The 17,214-nt window shown below is 38.4% G+C and overlaps 1 protein-coding gene across 2 annotated transcripts in view; it reads left to right on the top strand.

Moving 5' to 3' along the window:
• The window catches only part of FBXO11 (F-box protein 11), a 78,464-nt gene that overhangs the window by 58,923 nt on the left and 2,327 nt on the right, over positions 1 to 17,214 (top strand). For both annotated transcript variants that reach the window (XM_074897388.1, XM_074897387.1), the window contains exons 11-20: positions 37 to 174; positions 11,029 to 11,246; positions 11,562 to 11,647; positions 11,729 to 11,823; positions 12,892 to 13,014; positions 13,121 to 13,206; positions 13,565 to 13,641; positions 13,753 to 13,896; positions 14,828 to 14,938; positions 16,089 to 16,196. In XM_074897388.1, coding sequence (XP_074753489.1) covers positions 37 to 174; positions 11,029 to 11,246; positions 11,562 to 11,647; positions 11,729 to 11,823; positions 12,892 to 13,014; positions 13,121 to 13,206; positions 13,565 to 13,641; positions 13,753 to 13,896; positions 14,828 to 14,938; positions 16,089 to 16,196 — 1,186 coding nt within the window. The remainder of the gene's footprint in view (positions 1 to 36; positions 175 to 11,028; positions 11,247 to 11,561; positions 11,648 to 11,728; positions 11,824 to 12,891; positions 13,015 to 13,120; positions 13,207 to 13,564; positions 13,642 to 13,752; positions 13,897 to 14,827; positions 14,939 to 16,088; positions 16,197 to 17,214) is intronic.

Raw genomic sequence — 17,214 nt, 5'->3', positions numbered from 1 at the left:
TTGATTGCCATCTTAATTGACATTTTTATTTCCCAGGGAATATATGAGGACAATGAGATCTCCAATAATGCATTAGCAGGGATTTGGGTTAAAAACCACGGAAATCCCATTATCAGACGGAATCACATTCATCATGGACGTGATGTTGGTGTTTTCACTTTTGACCATGGCATGGTAATGTATATGTTTTCTTTTGAAGAAAGAAATATAGATGTTGTGTAGCTAAAGGCTTCACATCTTGCCTGTCATTGAAGAAATGTTTTAAAAAACATGCTTTTACACTTTAAAAACAATTTTAGCTAAAAGAAGTTTAAGTAAGCTTTTTGCAGTTGATTGACAGCCTGTTACATTGAATTATGTTGCAGTGACAAAATATCTCTTGAAATAGGATGTAAATGGTAGGGCTTACATTTACACCATTGCTTCATTCTTTTGTCTTTGAAACGGGACAAAAAATAAGGTGCTGGAAGATCTTCAAATGAGATAAAATTCTTTGTGGAGACTTAACTTTTAATGTTAAATCTCTGAAACAGGCTATGTCCAACTTCTCTAGGAAGAAGACTTTTCTAGCATGGAGTTAGTTCTGGAATTTTAACACAATTTTGTTTTAGAATTCAGGCCTTCTTTCATAAAAAAAATTGTTTCTGGGGGATGAAGGTGATAACTTCCATGTACTTGTAAAGTAGTGAGTAATGAGTTTGCATAGCCCTTGAAATAAAGAGAATGGATTTTTGCAACTGAAATAGAAGATGATTATTTGCTGTTATGTTTTACCAAAATATTCTGCATGTTTTCCAGACAGTGCCAAATTGTTGTTGTTCCTGCTTGAATTACATTGTCCCAGTTCTCACCCTCCCAGCTGGCAAAATGAGCATTTTTCTTATAGTCACTCATAAAATGGCAGATTTTTAAGAATGTTTTCCATAGAGTGCAAGAGCTCTTGATCCCCAGGTATAAGAAATCAGGACAGGAAGGCAAGGGACTGGCATGGATGAGTCGAGACCTGCCGGTCAAACTAAAGGGCAAGAAGGAAATGCACAGGCAGTGGGAGCGGGGACAGGTGCCCTGGGAAGAGTACAGGGATGCTGCCCCGTTGTGTAGGGATGGGGTGAGGAAGGTCAAGGTGCAGATGGAGTTGAACTTGGCAAGGGATGCAAAGAATAAGAAAGACTTCTGCAGGTATGTCAGCCAGAAAAGGAAGTGTAGCGGCCCCTGGTGAGCGAGCCTGGCAAACTGATAATAAGGGATGAGGAGAAGGCTGAGGTACTCAACATTTTTGCCTCAGTCTTCACTGTCAGTCTCTCTTACCACCTCTCGAGTGGATGGACCACCAGACAGGGACTGGGAGAGCAGAGTCCCTCCCACTGTAAGAGAAGATCAGGTTCATGACCACCTGAGGAACCTGAACATACACAAGTCTATGGGACCTGACAAGATGCATCCCAGAATCCTGAGGGAATTGGCTGATGTAGTTGCCAACCTGTTCTCCATGGTATTTGAAAAGCCATGGTAAAGTTCTTAGTGACTGGAAAAAGGGAAACATTGCACTGATTTTTATAAAGGGTAGAAAGGAGGACCCTGGGAACTACTGACCTGTCAGCCTCACCTCTGTGCCTGGGAAGACCATGGAACAGATCCTCCTAGAAGCTGTGCTAAGGCACATGGAGGTCAGGGAGGTGATTCAAGACAGCCAGTGTGGCTTTACCAAGGGCAAGTCCTGCCTGACCAATCTAGAGGCCTTGTGTGATGAAGTGACTACATTAGGGGACAAGGGAAGAGCTATGGATGTTGTCTGTCTGGACTTCTGTTAAGGCCTTTGACATGGTCCCCCACAACATCCTTCTCTCTAAATTGGAGAGATACAGATTTGATGTGTGGTCTGTTTGGGGAATTGGTTGGATGGTCGCATCCAGAGGGTGGTGGTCAACAGGTCGGTGTCCAAATGGAGTTTGGTGACAAGTGGTGTCACTCAGGGGTCTGTATTGGGACCAGAACTGTTTAGTATCTTCATCAGTGACATAGACAATAGTGCATGCTCAGTAAGTTTGTGGACACACTAAGCTGGGTGATGTGGTTGACATGCCTGAGGGACAGGATGCTCTGCAAAGGGACCTGATAAGCTCGAGAAGTGGGCCTCTGTGAACCTCATGAAGTTCAATAAGACCAGGGGGTCAGGGCAACCCCCAGTGTCAATACAGGCTGGAGGATGATGGCATTGACAGCAGCCCTGCCAAGAAGGACTTGGGGGATGAAAAGCTGGATGTGACCTGACAGTGTATGCTTGCAGTCCAGAAAGCCAACTATATCCTGGGACACATCAAGAGCAGTGTAGCCAGCAGCTCAAGGGAGGCGATTCTCCCTCTGTTCTGGTGAGACCCCAGCTGGAGTGCTGGAGTCCTCAGCACAGGAAAGACAGGGAACTGTTGAGGAGGTCCAGAGGAGGGCCACAAAAACAATCAGAGTAGTGGAACCACCCCTCCTATGAGGACGCAGGCTGCGAGAGCTGGGATGGTTCAGCCTGGAGAAGGCTCCAGGGAGACCTTACCTGTGGGCTTTCAGTTGTTAAAGGGGGCCTATAAAAAAATTGGGGACAAACTTTTTAGCAGGGCCTGTTGTGATAGGACAAGGGGTAATGGCTTTAAACTGAAAGAGGGTAGGTTCAGGCTAGATATAAGGAAGACATTTTTTTACAGTGAGGATGGTGAAACACTGAAACAGGTTGCCCAGAGAGGTGGTAGATGCCCCATCCCTGGAAATGAGTAAGTTTGGGTTGGATGGGTCTCTGAGCAGTTGAAGGTCTCCCTGCTTTATTGCAGGGGGGTTGGACTGGGTGATCTTTAAAGGTCCCTCCCAGCCCAAACTATTGTATGATTTCCTTGAAAATTACACACATAAAAAGTACAAAATGTGATCAGAGTATGGTGAACTAAATGTTAAACTAAGTAAGGGATGCTGATCACATTAATACTGCTCACTGTCAGATTAAGTATAATGTTCAAAATCAATATGATTTTCAGATTCCCTTTTGCCTTCACAAGGATACCACAGAATTTGATTATCTTGCTGTAGGTGTTGGATACTGCAGGACATGGATTGCCTGTAGCTTTGGTGATAGGGAATAACAAGCTATATAGTCAGTTGCTTTGAGGGTTGCATTTTTAAAGGTGCTGTAGCTAAATAGGAACCTCTTCTCTAGTGCTGTGCTGTTGCTGTACTGGAAACCTCACTGTAACAGACTTGATTTCAGAATGCTGCTGAAGAATGAGGTCAGCCAAACCAGTGCACTTTTCATGTACTCTGGGATACTAGCACATATTCCCCTCCATACACTTTGTTTCTAGCCTTACTACCTGACACACTTCTTGACTAGCTGTGGCTAAATATATACTAGACCCGTTCTTTGTCAGGAAGATCATAATTAGACCTGCTAGGTTATATCCACGGATGTTTTTCTGAAGTAAATGTCTTTTATCATCTAAGTAGTAGTTTTTCTGGTAGATCTGACTTAGTCCCTGAGAAAGATGAGTCCATAGCTTGTGTGTAGACTGGACCGACCTCTGTTTTCCGATGTAAATTTTCTCCCTTTATCTTTTGACCCTTGGATCCACTGTTTCTTCTATATCCCTCATGTATTTCAACTTTCACCACCCCCACCCCCCCTTAGTATGTTCAGAGATCTAACTACAGTAGACATCTATTTTAACATGGACTCATTTGATGCTTGCTCCAAGGAAACTATGGTCCACCATTTTGAAGTAATCTTACTCCTAAATAAAATGTTTATTCAGGTACTAAAATGCTTTAGCTTTCCTGCTGAACTTCTGCATGAGGATTTTCTATGTTATGTGTTGGGGAACTGTTGGCTAGGTCTCAGATGCCTATTGAATACAATAATAATCATGTGTAATAAGACATTTCTTTGGGGAAATAAATTTCCATAATTTTGATGAATGATTAATGCAGTTATCGCTAATATATAACGTAGCAAGCTTTCAAAAAAAAAAGCCCATGTAGTTTTACCAGGGGTAAGAGGAAGAAGAGAAGCAGCTGGTTTTTGAAGATTGATTATTTTCATCCCTGTCTGGGTGTTCTTAGGCTCAGTAAATTGTGGATCTCTTTTCCCTCTGTTAGGGTATCTTTTCTTGTAAGTACTTGTTGTATTGCTTTAGTTCTAACCAAAATCTGGTCAGGTTCTTGATGAGTGGTAGCAATCTGGAAATAATATTAAAAGAAAATCCACTGTGGATAGAAGCTAGTGAGGCCTTTCTCCTTTCCAGCCAAGTTGCTGGGGAGGTAGAGGTAAAGGAGCAATGCAGTACTAGTTGCAGTTGTTTGATCTGCAGTTTTCTGGTCTCAGTGGAGGGTAAACAGGTCACGGAGTGCTGTTATTTTTGCTGCTGGCATAAAATCTTGCCAGTGGAAGGTCAAATGTTGTGGGGGTATTTTGCTCTGTTAGGTGCCTCTTCTCCACTCCCTTAGTTACATCTGAAGGAGTGTATTTGTTCTGTGTCAGGCAAGATAATAGCAGCCCAGAAGCATGCCCTTCTAGCAGCCTTCTTGGCAGATTTCTTTACATCATTTTATATTCTCTAGAGACACAGTTGTTTGGCCATTTTGTGAAGAGTGGTGGTAAACTTGAGATGTTATGTCTTTGTTTTGTATTATCCCACTGTTTTGACACTGCCACTGCCTCATTTAAGTTGTATTAACATGTTGTATAAGCATTTCTAATCCATTTCAGTGGATACATATATCCATACATCCCTCCCAGGCTCAGAAACATGTAATGAAGTGATTTCAGCTATAGAAAAGCTGATAAAGAAGAGTGCTTCAGTAACTCCTGGAGGGGAGATATCTGTATGTAGGCTTGAGGGTTAATTGGGAAGTCTGGCTAGGAGCTGCTGCTTGTTTAAGTACTAAAGTATAAATATTAAATATGAGTATTGAAATATTAAAAAAATCTAAAAGCCAGACTGAATTCACTTGATTCATTTTAAATAAAAGTGTATTTGATCTATTTTCTTACCGGTGGAATGCCTGTTCCAGTGCTGTAATCAGTGTGATATCACAAGCAAAATGGAATAGAAATTTTTGTTTAAAGGAAACACTAGCACATTAAAGAGAACATGTGAATAATATTTATCTCAGCTGCAAATATTATTGAAATCTTTCTCAGTCATAAACTCCTTTAAAAGGTTACCCCTCTTTCCATCTCAAAGTCTGTTTTTGGTAGTGTCCTCTGTTCTCTATCATGCTAGTGATAAGTATTGATGAAATTACATCATTGGTAATATTTACATACTCTTTAAGTGACATGGTATTTCAGATATGAATCTTACATACCTAAACAAATTAATGGATTTTCTGTGTTCACTTCTCTTGCTTCCCTTCAGTTATTTTTGGATATGGTTGTTTTTTTTTTTTCTCATTGCTTGGGAGCATGAAGTGGGATAAGTACATTCCAGGGCTGAATTCCTACCCTACATGTTCTTTTCCCGTGGGTTTCTATGCTGGAGTGCTGGCTCTGAAAGGTTCAAGAGTGCTTTGTTTTTCAGTTTCATGCTCTCAGACTGTTCTTTGTGTTTTGATACTTGTAGAAACTTAACCTCTTATTTTTAAACTGGCAATTTTCTGACATTTGCCTCAGTGCTTGTGCCAAATGTTTAACAAGCAGGCATTAAAAATGCAGCATGGCATTGGCAGCCCTCAGTGCCTTACAGTGACCTTTCTTGCCAGTTGCCTGAGTGAGTTACCAGACATTTGTCATAAATTGTACTTAGTAGTTGTATGCAAACAACAGAGTTCTGATTTCCTGTAAGAATAAGCATAATTTTACAGTTCAAAGGTGAGATCTAGCAAAACAGTCCTCATTGCTCCCAAATGAAAAATGTAGCACTATCACTTATTTTTTTGATGAAAGAAAAGTATAGTAGCATGTGTCTCAAATTGGGTGATTGTGACTACTTGGCAGCTCAGTCTTTTAAATATACCACAAATCAGATAATTTTGAAGAAGTGTGTATATAAAGTCCAAAATGTATAAAAGAAGCTTATGCCAGTTTCTATACAGACTGCATAAAAGCTTGATTGGCCTTTTGCTGCAATAGCAAATTTTTCATATGCACTAAAAATAAAGGGTTTGTTTTGAGTCTTGAATGTGGTTTTCTTTATGCTGCATTTGGATTTTTATAAAAAATCCACCAACTCTCAAATAAAGACCATTCCAGGCTTTGGGAGGCAGATTTTTATAAACATATTTTTTTATGCTGTCAGTCACACTTTGCTGCTATTTAAGTTGATACAGTGTCAGATACTCTTTTAGCAGTTAATTTTTTTATGGTTTTTTTTTTTCTTACCTTCTTCTGTTTGGTCTTCTGGTTTTTTTGGGTTTTTTTTCTTACCCTGTTGGGAATAGGAGGTGTTAAAGCCTGCATAATTATATCTCTTTTTTTTAATACCTGTATTGTTCAAAAATAAAATTAAAAACCTCTGTGTTTCTGCACTGTTGAAATCTTTGAGACAGAAAGCCCTTTCAGAAATACATGGGGGAAAAAATCCTCTGAGAAGCAAAGCAGTGAACAGAATCCATCAGTTACAGGTTTTAACCCTAATGCATTTCAAAGCAGTATTTGTTAGACTAGATAAAATGCAGAAAGCAAACAAATAAAACAAGTTCAGTTTCTGAGTTAGTCTTGATAGTAGTTTGAGCTTGTCCAGCAGTGCAGGACCCTTCTTCTGTCATCACATCAACTTTTTCTGTATAGTAAGTAGTGTGTGGAAACATAATGACCATTGCTGTGGTTTTTGTTCATGATTAGTTTCTCTGCTTGGATCTTAACAGGCTACAGTGATGTGTTCTTGCCCACACTTTCTGTTACTGTAGCTGTTGTCTTTTGCCCATAGCCAATGATTTGCCTGATATTTTAAATAAATTTGGTGTACAGAGCTACTTTTTAATATATAGGATTTTTCAAGCAGCAGGCTACTGCTAAGGTGCTTTGGGTCTCCTTACCCTTGGTATTTTTGTGTAAGATTGTAATATATTTTTTCCACACGAATCCCTTATTCCTTCTTACTAATCACAGAGGCCTCGTTTTCATGCTACACAATCCTGGCACTGCCAGGTGCTGTGTCCTCTGGGTTCTTTCACTGCTAGTTGATGAGTTACAACCAGAAACAGAAGTAAAATACACAGCACACTTGAAAATCATTTTTCAAAGAAGGTGGATGCAATATAATGCGTGCAGTCCCTCTGTGCAGAGGAGTATTATTGACCTTCCTGACCTTAATAGCCACTTGGCAGAGTCCTCATAAAGGATCTGGGCTTGAGCTCTCTGACAGCTGGACAGAGCTTAAGAGCTGCAGGTTGGACAGTCTGTGTGCTGTTGGAAGTGGTAAGAAAGGAACAGGCTGTTTCTAATGGTGTTAATGGTTATACCTGGAGCTGGAAGTAAGCTTTGGGTTTTCAAACGGTATTAGTGAACCCAGTGCATAATAGATCATTTAACTCTATACTTAAAAACACAATTTCCTTGTTAACAAAATATTTGTTAACTTTCCAAGATGTTGTCTGAACCCATTTGTGATTTCTTGGGATCCAGAAGTTCACCACTTTTGTTTTTTTAAGGGAAGACATCCTTGAGAAGGTACAGTTCAAAGACACAATAATGCCATTTGAAGGGGAGCGGCTGTGGTGGCTGCAAAAGATACCAGGAATTGCCTGGGGGGGCCTCTTAAAGACTGAGATAAGTTTAGCCCTTCTCCCTAGGGGATGGAAGAACAAGTTGGTTTCAACAGAGAACGACATAGGCAGTCTGGAAATGAGGTGGTTGCTCAGGACTGGAAGAGCATGCATTTCTGACAATTTCTGTTGGTTTAACTGAACTCAGTTTAATAATTATGCACACAGGGGGTGTTCAGATGTGGCTTCCACAAGTGCAGAAATACACTGGGTTTAACTCCATCAGCTCCAAGTCAGCAGTTCAGTTTAAGCTGACTGCTTGAGGTGGAGTGAACTTCGTAATGTAGTTTCTCTTTATGAATATTGAATGTTACAGAACCTTACCTAGCAGAAAGCCTTGACTTTCTGGCCCAGCAGTCAGCCTTATAAATGAATTTGAGATGTAGATTTTTTTTTTTTTTTTAATCTCTTCCTTTTGAGGAGCACTTCCTCCACAGAGGCTTACAGCAAATTCTCAGGTTTTTCTGAATCAGTGGTCCTACTTTTTTTGAGAAGGTAGAAGAGCAATCATTATGAAGGCTCCATTTTCTCCTTGAAGAAATGACATGTACTCTGCTGTCAAGCGTTATGGTATTCTAGGACATAGTGGGCAGAGTGTAATTAATCTACAGGTACTTCTGTTCCTCTTTGAAGTTGCATATTATGTAGATACACTGGGACACAAGCAGAAGTGAATGAGCCTTCTCTTTCACTTCAGTACCAAGCAGGTTTAAAAGTTACATAGTATATGGTATTGTTTTCAAGAATCAAAAGTATTTGTACCAAAACTTACTATTAAATAACAGTGCTTGCTCAAGCTTGCAGAGATATTGGTGACCACATGATAAAGGCTCTGCTTGTTTGCAGTTTCTACATGGCATCTGAAATGACTTTGATGAAGCACATCTGAAATACCTCTTTTCCTTCATCGTGTTGCTGTAGTCACAACGAATTTGGCACTCAAAGGGAAAATAATTTGTGAAGTAATAAAAAAGAATACCAGACCATGTATAGTAATATTTTAATTGAAATTATGTATTCCATTAAGAGGATTAAGCTTTAGCTTACACCAAATTGTCATCTTTCTTAAGTTTCCCTGAGGGCTTCCTTTTAAGTGAAAATGGGGAAAAGAAAGTGGTTCCATTTGGGATAAGAAGTCCCAAAGACTGCCTGTTGGCATCAAGGTGTATTTCTGAGGAGATCTCCTTTAGCTTGCCCTGTTAGTGTGTAGCTTGCTTGAGAACTCAAACATCTTGACTCACTCTGAAGAAATCTAATTGTAAATCCTTGGGAAAAAAAAAAATAAATCTGAATATTTACAGAAAGTAGGCTTTTTCTATTTGACTTTATTTGTCACTCAGAGGGGCCTGGGGAGCCCAGCTGTGCACACTGTGATAGTATTTTTTTGGAGAATGTTTAATCAGTGCAGTGCCTTTCCTGGATGCAATCCTCAAAGTAGGGAAAAGTGCATGCTGTCTTCATTTCCTCATTGAACTGCATGTATTTCTGCTTTTTTTTGTAATCAAAATATGTTTAACAAAGTCCCTTAGCAATTCACAGCACATAAGTAATACAACAGTGAATCAGAGTGCTTTCTACCCAGGCTGGCAGTAACGTGAGTAATTTCCATGTGGTAGGTAGTAGAAACTCAAAGACTGAGGTGGTCATGATAGTAGGTCATGTGAATACAAACCCTGGTATCCAGTTACACTGAGCAGTAGGAGGAATTGTGCTTTTTAGTAGCTTGCAAATAAACAAAGTCTCACAATTAGACTAAGTAACTGAAGTGGCTACAAGAAAAACAGTATTTGGATGAAGTGCCTGTGAGGGTGACAAAGATCAGTGAAAGTCTGGCCCCTTTCCTTTTGGGTCAAATGTTTTACCTATATACATCTTACCAGTTCATTAAATGGGTAATCTTTTACATGATGAGGACTGATACTGCTAAAACTATAGCTGGAATCATGTAGCTTGTTTATGTTATAGATGGCTTTGCAGAGCATGAAGACAGGCATCTAGGAGAAAAGAAAGAACTAAGATTTGGTTCACATTCTCTTTCAACCATGTGTCTTGGATATAAGGGCCAGTGCAATTTTGATTGTTTGTCAGCAGCAGAGTACTGCTCCAAATGTCATGTGCTCTGTTTTCAGTCTTCCCTCTGCAGCTGCCTGCTGGAGATAGTCTGGGTTAGAGCTTTTAAGAGCTTCCATCCAAGCCTTTCACAAATTAAAACACATCACTTGGTGATTGTCTACCATCTCCAATAACAGATGTTTCCTCTCTTTCAGTTGTTTAGTTTCTGTTCTTTTAGTTGGACAAAATGGGCATATAATACTTTTAAAGTTCACCTCAGAGGATAGATTGAATTTTAGTATCAAAATGTTCTAAAACTGCATCAGAAAAATGCTCTGAAAGGACTGACACAGTTACTTTACGTGGCCCTGGAATGAACTAGACTTGGATAAATCATTAGGCAGAAAACAACTATTTTGCCAGATGAATTTTCAGAGGGACCAGCTTGTGCTGCTACAGGAGTGCTTGTTGCTGCAGCAGAAGGAGCATGCCTGGGATGGCTTTGTGGAATGTCTTGTCTTCCCCCCACCTCCCCTCCGCTATGCTGTTTATAAATCTTTTGTTTAAATACAGTTTGTTGTAGGCCTACTGCTACTATTGCAGTGCCTAAATGGAAGTGTACACCCTTTAAAAAAAAAAAAGGGGGGGGGGGGGGGGGGGGAGTTTACCAGTTGGCTGCTCAGACAAATACAGCCCTGGAAAAATCAGTCATCTCCCACATCCTTATGTATTTCTTCTGACCAGTTAGTTCAAAGAAATCTAGGACACTTCTTCCTAAATAAATCATACTCTTACCAAATATAAATGGTTCTGGGTCTGAAAATAAGTAGGTAGGTTTCTCCATGGCACCGTCCTTCTTATATTGGACCTGTGGGCTTTATGGCCTTTGAAAGGAGTCTGATCCTCAGGATCTGCTAAGGAAACCTGATACTCAGTCCTCTTTGAGGTGCTATATCTAGAGTTTCCATTTTTTTTTTCTTGGTATTCCATGTGTAGTAATAAATAGCAATGCAAACACAGCGTCTTTGAAACAGTGTTTTATTTTGGGTAAAAAAAAAAAAACAAAAAGATACAGTGGCAGTTGCTGTTTTGATTAATTATGTAAGTACTCACATATTGTCAATTTTGGTACTGTTTCCTTTTAAATGAGGATTGTATTTAGAGGGAGGGAGGGTAGGGAACAGCCCTCACTTTGAAAAGGACTTTTACAGGAAGCTGCATGTTTTGTGTCTTAAGGGTTATTTTGAAAGCTGCAACATACATAGAAACAGGATAGCAGGTTTCGAAGTGAAAGCGTATGCCAATCCTACAGTAGTTCGGTGTGAAATCCATCATGGCCAGACCGGAGGAATCTACGTTCATGAAAAAGGAAGAGGACAATTCATAGAGAACAAAATCTATGCAAATAATTTTGCAGGTGTTTGGATTACCTCAAACAGTGACCCAACAATAAGGTATCGTTTTCTTCATTGATATTTTACTACTTAGAAGAAGAGATTTGATGGGGATGGGAAAAATGCGATTTTATTTAATCTATTTATAATTAACTGTAAATACTCCTGTATATGTAACAATGAAATTGCTGTCTGTATTTGGTTGAATTGCATTTTTAACTTGCATGTGTACTTGGAAGTATGTGTTTCTCAAAGTCACAACCTAAATTTTCTGCTTTAAATCTGAATATTGTACAGTCCTAGACACTACATACATGTATAGTATAGTGCAGTGTATTATAATCATTTCATAATGTAGATACTTTTGTTTCTCAGGGGCAATGCCATTTTTAATGGGAATCAAGGTGGTGTTTATATCTTTGGTGATGGAAGAGGCCTTATTGAAGGAAATGACATTTATGGTAATCTAATTTGCTTATTGCATCTTGAATTCTGAGAGAAATGAGTATGTAAGTTGTATTAAATAACATTTTTGTTAACAGGTAATGCATTAGCAGGAATACAGATTCGGACAAACAGCTGTCCCATAGTTCGACACAACAAGATTCATGATGGGCAACATGGTGGAATTTACGTAGTAAGTATTACCTACAACAGGCATACAAACTTGTTCTCTGTTCATATAGACAGAAAAGGATATTCAGTGTAAAATGTTTGATTGTACTTACAATGACTGAATTTTTTACATTATAAACTAGGTTAATTGTAATAAACTGAAGCTGGTGCCGATATTTAAAAGATAAAGGCTTTTATGAATGTCACTAAATTATTTCTATTACAGAATAAAAAATTTAAAATGGGATAGATGACAGAATTTCACCATTTCTTGGTTAAAAGCTTTTTAAAGGCTTAGTTTTCATAGTAGTTTGTCATTTTTCTTTAAAAAAAAAAAAATTAGAAAGATGTTTAGCTTTTCTGGAGTGTAATGTGTTTCCTGCTAACCTCAGAAAAAAATTTTTTTTTTGCCTTCAGGATGATAGACATTGCAATTGCTGTACAGTCGTGTATTGTAAAAGTGAGAAATAACGCACAATTTCCAGCGTGTGCAAGGGCTCTGCTAACTGAACTGAAAGAGCTGTCAGGTTCCCTTAAGCAATATCAGATTTTGAGAAGTATTTGTGTATCTTTCTGCCAGAAGTTATCTAAGATTCAGCTAATGCTGCAAGTGTGCAGCTTCATCTGATCCTTCTGTATATCTAACCAGAACACCTTACCCTGACCAAGGATACTGTTGCTTTACTTTTACACACAAACACGTGGTAAAGATAGTTACCCTAAGAGACATGCCAATTTTTTGTCAGTCTAGTGGACAGGGCTGGTGTCAGTTTAAGTGCCAGGTGCCACAGCTTTTATCTGATTGCATGGCACTGGGGAGGTACCTCTTCTACCAATAGCTAGCAGAGATGTGCCAATACTACTGCAAAGCCTTGAAATGTAATGATATACATGCAGTCTTTTTCGTTTCATGGCAAACATTCAAAATCATGATGTCCTGTTATTTAAAAGTAAAATGAAAATACATACTCAAATAGAAAAGAATTACCTTGCTATGGTAAAGAAGCTGTGTTGGGGAGGGATGGGTACAGCCAGAAAAACTACTGGCAGTTAGCAGGTTTTCTCAACTCTTAAATTGTCTTGTATTTAGCATGAAAAAGGACAAGGTGTGATTGAGGAAAACGAAGTTTACAGCAATACTTTGGCTGGAGTCTGGGTGACAACAGGGAGCACTCCAGTCTTGAGGAGAAACAGAATACACAGTGGGAAACAAGTGAGTTTTTACTCTGTGGTCACAAGGAGGCCGTAGAGAAGAAAGTTCTTCTGTGTTTTTATACTTCATTACTTTGGAACTAATAATTTAATTCTTGATATGTTAGGTTGGAGTTTATTTTTATGACAATGGACACGGCGTGTTAGAAGACAATGACATCTATAATCACATGTACTCAGGGGTTCAGATAAGGTAAAAACGTATCTTATGTCAAAACAGATGTAGCTTGTTTTGTGCTCTTTTGTGTCTTTTTAGCTGTTCTTGTAATTTTGTTTCTAAAAATAACTTTTTTTAAAATTCAGTATGTCTGAATATCCTCTGCATCAACATACAAGAAAGTTGTTACTAATATAACCTGGATATTGACTAGAATATGTGCCCCTGAAGTCAGTAAAGCCAAAATATATTTGCATGTTTGGAAATAAATGTGTTTCAGTAAGATTTATAAGCAGTGAGATCTATGGGTGCTTCTGTAGAGGTGTTTTAAACATTTGGTCTTGAGAGATAGTAAACTCTTTTAAATGAATTATTTGTTTATATTTCTCTCTAGAACTGGAAGCAACCCCAAAATTAGACGCAACAAGATCTGGGGTGGTCAGAATGGTGGTATTCTTGTTTATAATTCTGGTAGGTTTGTTTCTCAAGTTTATCCAGAGTTGTTTATGTTCTGCAATATTACCTCTTCCTGTTTATTATCCTTTTTGATTTTATTTTTTTCCACCCTTCCTTCAACTTTAGGGCTTGGATTTATAGAAGACAATGAAATTTTTGATAATGCAATGGCTGGTGTATGGATTAAAACAGACAGTAATCCTACACTAAGAAGAAATAAAATCCATGATGGAAGAGATGGAGGCATCTGTATATTTAATGGGGGAAGAGGTAGTTTTTTCCCTTACTGGTATATACTGAATATTCTGGATAAGAGTTTAATTTCAGATTAAGCAGTGTTCTTTTTAAAGTGCTCTTTAGAAAACTAGCTCTTGTCTTCTGAAGTAATAAAATAGTTATAACGAACATAGACTGATGCTTTTTAGCCTTAATTACATCAGTAATACTAAAATCTGTGGGAGGCAGAGGTAATTAATCTCATCCAAGACAACTGTTAGATTGCTGCTTAGGACAGTCCTTTTATCCCATCTGCTTTTGTTAAGCTTTGCCATTTGACTGAAAGACAGTATTGAATTCAAGTCACGTAGCCAGTATCATGCATCTGAACAGTTCAGGTTCTGCCAGTGTCAAAGATTTAGGGGGGAAAAAAAAAAAGACAGATCCTTAAGGAGTCTCTTGTATACTTGTAGTTTTAGAAGTGGTCCTTCTCTGAAGTCACCTGACTGTTGTGTGTCCTGTTACCAGCTTCTGATATTTTGTAGATAATCACTTGCTGTAAATGAGCTTTAATTTTAAGTTAAGCATTTAAAGTAATCCTGTCCTGCAATAACAAAAATGCAAGTTAAGCTTTGCTTTGGCAAGATGGTCATTTTCAAAGACAAGAACAGAAAGATGTCAGAAAAATTGAAGAAAAATTTGGAAAGTGAAAAGACTTAAGTGTTTCATCAAAAATAGGAGTTTTCTGTGCTGGTGCATACAATCTCAAATTCTATTCTATACACTGAAAAAATAGATTTACATGATCATACACGGAGAACTACTTTAAACTTGTATCATTAATTTCAGTGCTGTAGGTGGGTATTCCTCAAATGAATGGAATTAGCAGGATGATGATACATGGGATATTTTGAAAATATTTCACAGACTGTTTACAGCTAATGAAAAGTTAACAAGCTCAGATGTCATGTTTGGTCTGTCACAGGTCTTCTGGAAGAGAATGATATTTTCAGGAATGCTCAAGCCGGTGTTCTTATCAGCACCAATAGCCACCCTGTGCTAAGGAAAAATCGAATATTCGATGGATTTGCTGCAGGTTTGTGGTGTTCAAATCAAATTTTGCAGAGTTAGACCTTAGAATAAGCTCTTCACAAACCTAACACAGTTTCTTTACCCCACAGTATTTAGACATTTTAACAGAGATTATCCTTCTGTGTATTCTAGAAATCATTTGAGAATTCAGAACTGTAGTCAGTATCTTTACAGCAGTCTCTGGAATTACTAGCATGTTGAGAAACAACACGTGTTCTGCCTTCTCAATTTTTTGTGAAATACTTTTTCATTATTTTATTTTAGAAATAATTGATGAAGTTGTCGAAGGCATATTGATCTGCTGGATGCTGGTTTGAATATTTTAGCACTGCTTTGAAACATAGGAAAAAGAGCAAATATACCTTAAAGAGATTTGAATTCCATCTCAAGTTCAACTTTCTCACTCCACAAACTTGAAAAATTATTTAAAAAAGCATTTCTTACTTCAAAAGAGATGAAGAATGTTTAATAGTGATTTTTGTGCAATTTACTGTTTAATGATCACAGTTCCATACGTCTTGCATTCCATTCCATTTCAACTAAAATTGCATTCTTGAGTTTTCTCCCATCTTTCTTTCAGAAGAAGCAAGTTTTCTGAGAAGAGCCTCTAAAGGTGTTGTTTCAGTGTGGTGGGGGGGAAGGATAGGTTGCTGTCAAGAGCAGTCCTGGACAAATGACTTGGAAGACACGGGTTACTGATAAAAGCTAAGATGTAAAGAAATGAATTTTAGGTGCCCATCTTGAGAACTTTTTTTAAAAGATATTTTTAAAAGGGTAAGGTATGTGCACAAGAACTTTCAAATATACGTGAAGATGACAGCTTTAAGCACCAAAAAAATCGTATCCCCCTTGAAAATACATGATCATAGTACCATTTTATTATCAGATAAAGTAATAGTGTATTGTTACTGCCAGAAACCATGCATGCCAGCTGTAGCTCTTTGAAAGGATTCAGCAGGAGTATTTGAACCTCAGTTTTATAGCAAATTACAGTGCAATTTCTAGCTATGTCATTTTCCTTTTTTCCCCTGAGTTTATGATGGTTTAAAAAATGAACAAACTATAGATCATTGAGAGAGGTACAAATGCACAATCACTAAGGATTTAACTTTCCCACTTTCTTTTCTCTCCTTTGTTCCCCTGACCCAATAAAGGTATTGAAATAACAAATCATGCAACTGCGACATTAGAAGGCAATCAGATTTTCAACAACCGCTTTGGAGGTTTATTTCTAGCATCTGGTGTCAATGTCACAATGAAAGGTGAGCCTGTGTCCTCGTTGATTGTGTTTGTTCATTTGGCATTTTTTTTATTTGGTGCTGGGTTTGGGGTTTATTGTACCATTTTTTCAATTTTTGGCTCAGATTTGGTACCACCTTAAGCTGAGTTGTAACTCAAGAGTTAGCGTTACAAAAACTAAGAGTTTCAACTGAAGGTAATAAGCCAAACTAAGCTATCTTAGGTTTTTAGACAGCCAGACATTTTCAAAGGCAACTTATGGTTTTCCTGTCATACTAAAACTCTATTATTAGCTCTTCTGTCTCAAAATTGTTTCTGAACTAGTCACTGGTCCTTGGCCCACCTCAAATTCCAATTCTAAGTTAGTATAATGGAAAGTCTTTTGTCATATATCTGAAAGCAAGTGTCAGTAGAGAAACATGCCTAACTTGGCTTTTAGGATCTACAAGCATGAATAGTCACAATCCCAAATCACTTTTGTCAGAAGAAACAATTCACATAAAAAAAATTCCCATCTATAGTGGGGAGGTGTTAGTGAGACAAGATACTCTTGGAGGAGAGCGGAGCAATGGTTTGAATGCCAGCCAGCTCTAACAGGTTACTTTAGAAGAAAAAGGTTCAGTTTGCAGAATTTTCACCTGCTTGGCTGTACTACTTAGGCCTTTTCCTGTATATTTTTTACACCACTTAAAACACAAGCTCTGGCTCCCTGCTTCACAGCTTACTGACAGCATCAGTCAGTGCTGTGGCACTACTGGGAGCGGACCAAATGAGTTTTGAGGTGTCCTTTGGGACTTGACAGAAGATCCAGTAGCTGAGTAACAGAGAGGATTATCAAATCTGCCATGCCTCGGACACATCTTTCAAATGCTGGAGGTGATCAGACCTAATTCCCACTTCTGTTGTGTTGAAAAGTGCCTTATTCTTAAACTCCCCTGGGGGAAAGGCTATGCTTTTCTGCTTTCTAAGGGATGTGTAAAAGTCCTTTTGGTAGACAAAAGGCTTTCAGACATCTGGGTTTCAGACTTCTCAACAGAACAC

The sequence above is a fragment of the Athene noctua genome, chromosome 1 (genome assembly GCF_965140245.1).
Source record: "Athene noctua chromosome 1, bAthNoc1.hap1.1, whole genome shotgun sequence".
Taxonomy (NCBI): domain Eukaryota; kingdom Metazoa; phylum Chordata; class Aves; order Strigiformes; family Strigidae; genus Athene; species Athene noctua.
Note: the sequence above shows the minus strand (reverse complement) of the source record. Positions and strands in the feature narration are given on the sequence as shown.